Below are 9,132 nucleotides of genomic sequence, written 5' to 3' on the forward strand. Positions count from 1 at the left end.
GAGTTTGCATTGGAATAAACCTACAACAGCAGTTACCAGAAACATCTAGAATCCTAATCTAACTCTGGAAACCACCTGAGCACTAGCAAAGTCAACAAGTACACACCCCCATCACCAACCAGTCAGATGAAAATCAGCCCTTGCAATGTTTGTATAAACATGTCAACAGGTTACAAAATACAGTAAGTGGCTATCATAAATCACCTTTGTGGAGGCAATAGAATCCATTTGCCTAACAGAATGTTTGCAGGCAGCACTGTGATGCTGTGATTGCTGCGTCACAATTCTGAGGTTCTGGGTTAGAATCTCGACTCTCTCTATATATATATATAATTCTGTCAACCTTTTTTTTCTCTCTCTTCACTGGCCCTAATCCTCTTCCGTACAAATTAGTTCTAGACAAAATAATAACTATTTATTGCTGAAAATGACTAAATGAGTCAAGTATCCCTTTAAAGGAAATGAGGCTAGCCTCTTCGATTGACCGGGAGTTGGCTGCATTCCCCCCCACAACCACGCACAATAAAACAAACAATTAAGCTCTAGTCTAGCAAAATACCAAAAGAAAGAAAACACCACCGAAACAGTTAGACTTGTGTGTGGCATGAAAATGGGGCCCAGTGCGTCAAATCCATTTTTTTGTTGCTAGCCAGATTGTAGTTTAACTAAGAGAGTCCTTAGTAGTGTGAAACCATATAAATGCTTAATTGCCATTATGCACAACAAATTGAAGGATAACTCATTTTAAAAACAAAAGTCAAGGATAATAGTTGTTCACATTACTGTAAAAGCGGTTTGGTAACCTGAATATATGTTTTTATTATTTCATTTACGTTCTTATTTATGACGTGACAATTTGAAATTTTGGTAGATTTGAGCAAGAGTCATGAAAGTTGATGGACAACATTTGCTTTCACGGGCCACATAAAATGATGTGGTGGGCCGGATCTGGCCACCGGGCCTGAGTTTGACCTCTGTGATTTAGAGTCTTCAATTATCCTAACCTGTATGTTTGTGGAATGTGGAGGATGCTAGAGTACTTAGAGAAACGCACGGAGAAAATACACAAACTTCACACAGGAAGGCCAAAGCCTGCATTTGAACTCCAACCTCAGAACTGGCCGGATGGATGTGCGAACTTGTTGGTCACCATCCGGCTCTTAAGCGAACATTGTTTTCAATCATTACACATAACTCTATCCTATTATTTTTATTTTATTTTGGTGGCTGTAAAAATGTGTGTTTCTGGGATGCTTGATAAACATTTGTAATGTTCCAACAATGAAGTCTACATCCATTTACTATTTGGTCTAATTTCTTCCTTTTACTACGGCGTATTAGGGCCACGTATAAATGTATATATATTTTTAGAGGGGGGGTTATATTCTGAGAAAAACTCACTAGTTTACAAGGAAAAACTCATATATTTGGGACATTACAAAGTGGCTAATTTGCAAGAAAAACTCACAAATTTATGAGAAATAAACTCGCAGCTTTGCGAGAAAAGAAAAATCAGAAATTTGCGAGAAATTCAGAGCTTGTGCCAATACTTTTCGATCGTGTTTTCAAGTAAGGAGATAGTAATTGCTTTAGCAGAGGTTAGCCCTATCATATTAAGCGTTGGGTACAAGTCGCTAAATTTATGTGTTAAGTCTGTTGTTCTCAGTCATTTACTTGCATTTACCTAAAGTCTGCTGACTTCTGATTGGTTAATGTTAGTCAGCTGACAGAGAGTCAGGAAGTGTTGTCGCTGTAGCTTACCGTGTTTAATGAGTAAAGCTTAGAAATCCGTCTCCATCCTGCCTTTTCATTTTATAAGGATTGTTCCATTAACCACCAACGAATCTTCACGTTATATAGCTCCTTATATAGCTATAGGTGGACAAACTACACAGACTGGACAGACTATAGCTACGCTACGTCTTGCAAGTTTCTGAGGTTTTTTCCTCATAAATTCGAGGGTTTTTTCCTCGCAAATTTGCCGCTTTATAACGTCGCAAATTGGAAAGTTTATTTCTCATAAATTTGGGAGTTTTTTTTCTCTGAATATTACGCCCCTCTATAATATATATATATATATATATATATATATATATATATATATATATATATATATATATATATATATATATATATATATATATATGTATGATTTATTTTTATTTTTGACTTGATAATTTTTTTTAGATTCTGTCATTTTATTTATTTATTTTAAAATCTTACCATGAGTGCCAATTCTTTGTTCCTCAGCAGCATCTCACTTTTGGTTCATTTACCGGAGTTGAGTAATGTCAAGTTGAGCTGACAAGGCACATGCACCCATCTCCATTATGACCATAAGTCAGAGCCTGTTAACACACATACACATTCATGAATTATTGAACGGTGTTTTTCCTGAAATGGATGTAAGCTCTTTTTGGTGACAAAAAGACTGATCGCACGAAACAAAGAAGCCTTGCTTGAATTTAGTAACAGGCTGCATGTTGTGTTGGTCCTATTTTTCATCCGTGTGCACCAGATAATGTCTCTTCAAATGAACTGTCTCAGTCAGATCAGAGCGGCTGGACTGGTGAGGACAGAGCGGATCTCTCAGTCAGGTCTGGCACTGTGCCAGTTCTAATGGGTACAGAGAATGTGTTTCCCCACCGCTTAACCATTAACCCCCCTCACTAACTGACCCCACCAATCATCAAATGTCAGCTCTGTGTACCAGGGTTCCTGCGGCCTAGGCAGAAGTTACCATCCTCCAACAGCAATTTGTTTTGTACTGCTTATCCTCTATAGGCTTGTGGGGAAATTGCAGCCTGTTCCAGCTGACTACGCCCGAAGTTGGCTACCGGTTAATCACACTTAAAGACAGGCAACATTCAACCGCTATGGAATCGATCCCACACTGGCTGCTCGAAAGTCAGTATTGTGTCCACAACACCAAGCGTGACCTACTTTCAAAGATAATACACCAATTAGCTATAGTCACAACCCATTGAGATTCATTTAACACTGTGTTTATTATTGTGATGAGTGGCAAAGTACTTCACTGCACAATGTGAGAGTTACAGCGAGATTCAGTGCAGTTTTACAGCACTGTAATAAAAATGACATAATAATAAACAGACTCAACAAAAATATAAACGCAACACTGTTTTTGCTTCTATTTTTTATTAGATGAACTCAAAGATCTAAAACTTCTTCCACATACACAATATCACCGGTTACCTCAAATATTGTTCACAGTCTAAATCTGTGATAGTGAGCACTTCTCCTTTGCCGAGATAACCCATCCCACCTCACAGGTGTGCCATATCAAGATGCTGATCAGACAACATGATTAGTGCACAGGTGTGCCTTAGACTGCCTACAATAAAAGGCCACTCTGAAAGGTGCAGTTTTGTTTTATTACGGTCTGGGCTGACTGGTTTTCTGGCATAAGTGTGAAAAATTGCCCATTCTCTTACAATTCCATTACAAAATCATTTTCATCAAAACTTTTGCTACACTTCACATCAGACCATCTCTCCAGAGTAAACTGTCATATCGACAACATGACTAGGCAATTTGACTTTCTTATTCGTACACAATGACATAAGGACTTGTCATTCTGATGACACTCAAATGTTCATTGACACAAATGGAGGAATTTTAAAGGCAATTCCATGGTGTTTTGCTATTTGTGTGAATTGTTTTGAGAAATGCACTTGCTGCTTTGCAAATGTCAAGGGAGATTGAAATAATATACCAAAGCGACAAGGAAAATTTATAATAATAGCACATTAAGACCCTCGAAATGTTGGGTTGCTGGAATCAGCCTGTTTTTAGAGGTAGGGCCTGTCTGAATGGACCCAACCCTCATCCAGCATTACATATTGCTGGGCCGATGGTGATGATGGGCGGCATTATGGGCTGCCCTTCATCATCTCACTGGCTACTCTACTGGATGCATAACAACGAGCCTATAAAATCATTTTCATTTGTAGAAGCATCAGTGCATATATGTGTGTGTATGTGGCCCATAGACACATCACCAAGAGGAGCAACTTGCTGTGGTGTATTGTTATTTACATGCTGCGATGTGAACCTTTTTATAGTCATCAAAAACATTTGGGTAGGACAGCTATTAGGTCATGTGGTCACTGTGCTGTTTCAGCACCAGAGGGCAATGGACAGCGCCTGATAGTCACAACACTAAAAGAGAGTACTGTACTTTCACATGCACTCGATGATGTCATAATGAAGTCAAAACGGTTGGCATGTGATTGTACCTTAATTAAACTGAGTTTAAGCGGAGTGTTGGCGTGATGATGTCATATTAAAACCGACCCTGGAGTACTTTTGTAGTTTTTCATTTAGTTTCACTCTGCTGTATGCATTTTATTTGATGTGTTTGACAGCTCAGAGTCTGCCCAATATATAAGCAAACTAAGCACCAGCTTTGGGCACTGCAATCACTAGGGGGCACCCAAAAGCAATTCACAATCAACAGAGCAGGGTGTAGTATTCATTTTTGTTTGGGTTTAGCAGAGCTGGCAGAACAAGGGCGGCACTGGCCATTGTATTTGCGTGACGGATTATTGACAAATTGTTTTTAAATATTGGAATTGCAGTTTTAAAGATGACACTTCTCTAATTGCATAGTTGACTGGTTTCTTTTTGTCACTTTTAGTAGACCTAGATCAGGGGTCACCAAAATGGTGCACAGGTAGACACCAAGGACCTGATGAGATTAGGATTTCCTAGAAATTATTTTGGAGTGATCATGTGAAAATGTAAACATTTTGGAATTAGGTATTTATTTATTTAACTGGCAATGAGTCTTTCTGTGGAGATATTTGGGCCAACACTAGACCACTCAAAAACATTTATTTATTTATTTATTTTTAAGGCCATTCAGACGTTGACTTGCTGGTATGTTTTGGATCTTTGTCCTGGAACACAAACCAAGTCTGCTTCAGCTTCAGCTCATGGACTGATGGCTAAATATTCACCTTGCAAAAGCAAAATTCATGGTTCGATCTATCACAGCAAGTCATCCAGATCCTGAATGAGCAATCATCCTAAAACCATCACACTCCCACCACTATCTTTGACTGATGGTCCGATGTTCCTTTTTTTGAGATGCTGTGTCACATTTACACCAGATGTAACGGGACACACACATTCCGATAAGTTCCACTTTTGTCTTGTCAGAATATTCTCCCAAAAATCTTGGATTTATTCTGATTTTTTTTAAAGTAAAATAAGCCCCCCGTCCAAATGCAAATCCATCCATGCCATTTTTGTCTCAATTAATCTTTAACAAAGGGCCACGTTAGTTTAGTATAGTTTTCCCCCTGAATAACACAATCACTATTTAAGAACTGCATTTTATGTTTTCTTAGGTTATCTTTTATGTACATTTGTCGGATAATCTTAAATATTAATTTGGAGAAATAAATACGCACACACAAAAAAAGAGATTTGAGAAAAAGAGCAACAGCACTGTATAAATAAAGGTAGTTTATTTGGCAAATTTGTTATTTTAATGCGTGGTTGTGGCCCTTTGCATTGATCAATACCCAATAATTAGTTCTGGACTCTTGGCCTATCTACTTTATCACTTGGAATGTGGTTTAAATCAACCAGTCTGCTCTTGTACAGTTTTATTTTTTTACATTTTGTTTTGAATTATACTTAATCCCTCATAGGGAAATTCAACAATGGATGGTCATTCATCAATATTATTGACAGACATTCAGGCCCCATATTCAAACTCAGCGTCATGGAGGCGTGGGCCACCCCTGTGTCAGAGGGGAAAAAGGGGGGGGGGGGGGTCGCAGGGGTGCAGCCCCGCCAGGGCTCGTCTCAAGTGTGACAGCCCCGCCCATTCCTACGTCTCTGCTTTTGCACCTGCTTTACCTTGCCTGCCACTTTGAGCGCAAACCTCCCAGGAGCCTACTTACCTGCCCGCACTGCAGCTTGTACGCATCCTTTAATCTGCCCCCCACGGACCCGCAGAGGCATCAACAGCCGCAATGACTAGCAGGTATGCTGCGTGAGGAGTGGTAAAAGAGAGCGAGCGTGCAAGCAAGCGAGAGCGAGTGAGAGAGAGCGCGAGACAGGAAGAAGCGTGTATTTGCAGAGCGTGGACAGTGGAGAGAAACGCTTGCACAGCGTGGGTCTGTTACGGACAACATGGAATAAGTGATCGTGGCGTTCACGTTTCACGCCAAGTGTGCTCCACTGAGAACTTCGCGATGGCTGCTGCCTCTGCTGCTTCTCTCGGGGAAGTTGGTGGCGTCCTGCACGGCATTGACGGTATCGCGCACGTCGGTTCCCATTTCCTCTTGACCCCAATCGCGGACAGTGCGCCTACCCTGCTGGGGGAGCAACTCTTGCCGGGGGACAGACTGTCTCGCAGCTCGGCCGCGGATTTAACGCACCTCAAAGGGATCCTGAGGAGGAGACAGTTGTACTGCAGGACTGGTTTCCATCTGGAGATACTTCCGGATGGCACCGTGCAAGGGACCAGAAAGGACCACAGTCGTTTCGGTATATTTACTTTTATATTGACCCAGAGTAAAGGAGAGCAGCGCAATGATAAATGTGAAATTGACCCCCACACTCAAAAAATAAAATAAAGAAATAATAATAATAATAATAATAATTCATCTGACATACTTGTCTCTTATTGCAAATTGTCTTATTTGGTAAATGTCAAGTAGTTTGAAACATGATTTATCCATTATTATATTGACTGCTATCTGTTTGTTTTTTATTACTTGTTACAGGTATTTTGGAATTCATAAGCCTTGCTGTTGGCCTAATAAGCATCCGAGGAGTGGACAGTGGACTCTATCTGGGGATGAATGACAAAGGAGAGCTATATGGCTCTGTAAGTACCTTCGGAAGTAACGATAGATAGATAGATAGAACCTTTCAAGTACTGACTGCTGAGAGACAACATTATAAAATCAGTAAATGTACATTATATAATATACATAGTATAGTATCTACCATTTCTACTGAATAATTTTTTGCATCCAAGTGTAAATAGCTGTGTTAAGGTGCATACAGTTGTGCTCATAAGTTTACAAAGCTCTGTGGTAGGTAAATTTATGAGTATGTGAACTTTTGAGCACAACTATACATGTACAAAAGCTAAACGTCACTTAATGACACAAAAAATCTATGACTTGTCACCAAAATTCACACTCACATCATGTCCACTTCAACCGCTGAAAATATCAAAAACAATTACTACAATAATTTTGGATTTTATGGGGCATTAAGCTTTTTTCCCCATATACAACCGTGCTCATAACTACATATTGCTAGTATATGTAAACTTAAGAGAACTACTGTATATGAGCAGAAGCTGCTAAATTTTTAAACCATTTTGACCATAGCAGATCCATGCATTCTGAGGTTTTGTGATTTGAACAAAAAACTGTTTTAAAAAAAATCTTTTCCCTGTGTTGTCAGGAGAAGCTGACAGCTGAATGTGTCTTCAGGGAGCAGTTTGAGGAGAACTGGTATAACACATACTCGTCCAACCTCTACAAACACGGAGACAAAGGGACACGTTACTTTGTGGCTTTAAATAAAGACGGGACACCAAGGGATGGGACTAAATCCAGGCGGCATCAGAAATTCACACACTTCTTGCCCAGACCTGTTGACCCTGATCGCGTGCCAGAGCTATACAGAGACATCCTAGGCCACAGCTGAGACCTGCCAAGGTCTGGTCCGGAGCGGGAATAGCTGCTGCCTTTACACGCAGGCAGCGAGCGATAGGGGATCGACGGACGCAGGCAGTGCAGGCTGGAGGACAACGGGCCGACCGGCGAGGATAAAGGCACCGGGGCCCCTTGTAGGAATGCACGGGCATCTCTCAGCAGCCACAGACAGGCGAGACTGTCTGACTCTGTCAGTCTGCACGCTAGGCAGGAGAGGGTCATTTTGTCCGTGTGGACGGAAGAGCCTCAAAGTACCTGCGAGGAATAGGAGTCCAAGCGGAAACGACCTTCTCCTCTGATAGGAGACATCCAACGTGTCTGTGGGAACGTGTTTATTTGGGTGCTTTGGTCTGTTCGGGAGGACTTTGAAGGAAAACAGACTCACTTTTTTATATATATATATATAAGAAGAGCTCAAATGTACCGATTTATTTATTCCTTTTAGATACATATATTTATGTTATATATTTATTTATTTGAGAATATATTTTTACATTTAGATACATGCAATATAGAGAAACCACTAGGAACTGTATGAATTATGTAAAGACTGAAACACTGTACTATTAATATGTCTTATATCCAGACAAAAGCTCCACAATACTGTAGTGCCACCAAGAATATGATCAATATAATGACATTTGTGATGGACCGTCCGATACTCTCAATGCCACAAGTACAAGCCACAATTGGGAAAACCCCCATCTGGCTTAGTCACAGACAAATCGTGTGTGTCATCAAGATCAAACAATAAATACAAATGTGATTATGATGTGTTTCACTGTGAGAATCACAGCTAACTTAGGTTACTTTATAAAGTCACTTTTTAAAAGCAGCACACTTGACTGGTTGCCTTTATCATCCACAGTTTCAACATATAAACCTACTTACGAGATCACTGTTGTCTTTCTTCATGAGCTCCATCATGCTTAGGGGCAGCTCATATAGAGCTGGTACACACATAAAAACCTCAAAGTCCACAATGAGCTGAATGGGCCAATTACAATGATGACCTCGAGATCAGCCCTGATGAGTTAGAGGCTGAATAAAAGCGGAGGTTAGAGTGATAAAGATTACGAGACCTTTGCCGGCAGATTATTTTTGCAATGAAAGTTAAAAGGCTTTTTTATTTATTTATTTTTTCCCAAAATAAGAGAGGAATGTATCTCTTACAAAGTGTGTGGTCATTACAAGAATTATAAAGCCAGACCACTTGCACAGTCTCATTAGATCTGTATAAAATACATTTACACTGTAAAAAAAAGAGAGGGAATATTTACTTGAAAAAACTAGTATATTATTGTTCACTCAGCAATTCTAAGTCAATTTTACAAGAAGAGTTTTGAGTACATTTTACCAGTTTAATTTTTTAAAATAAAAAATGAATAAATTACTCAAGAGGAATGGAAGTATGCCATTC

At 39.8% G+C, this 9,132-nt stretch overlaps 1 protein-coding gene across 1 annotated transcript; it reads left to right on the forward strand.

Moving 5' to 3' along the window:
• The first annotated feature begins 5,899 nt into the window (after window positions 1-5,899).
• Window positions 5,900-8,547, forward strand: fgf20b (fibroblast growth factor 20b). Its single transcript, XM_077578063.1, has 3 exons — window positions 5,900-6,525; window positions 6,765-6,868; window positions 7,459-8,547. The coding sequence occupies exons 1-3, from the start codon at window positions 6,231-6,233 to the stop codon at window positions 7,702-7,704; spliced, it is 645 nt and encodes a 214-aa protein (XP_077434189.1). The 5' UTR covers window positions 5,900-6,230; the 3' UTR covers window positions 7,705-8,547.
• Window positions 8,548-9,132: the final 585 nt, after the last annotated feature.

This window comes from Vanacampus margaritifer, chromosome 10 (genome assembly GCF_051991255.1).
Source record: "Vanacampus margaritifer isolate UIUO_Vmar chromosome 10, RoL_Vmar_1.0, whole genome shotgun sequence".
NCBI classification, from domain to species: Eukaryota; Metazoa; Chordata; class Actinopteri; order Syngnathiformes; family Syngnathidae; genus Vanacampus; species Vanacampus margaritifer.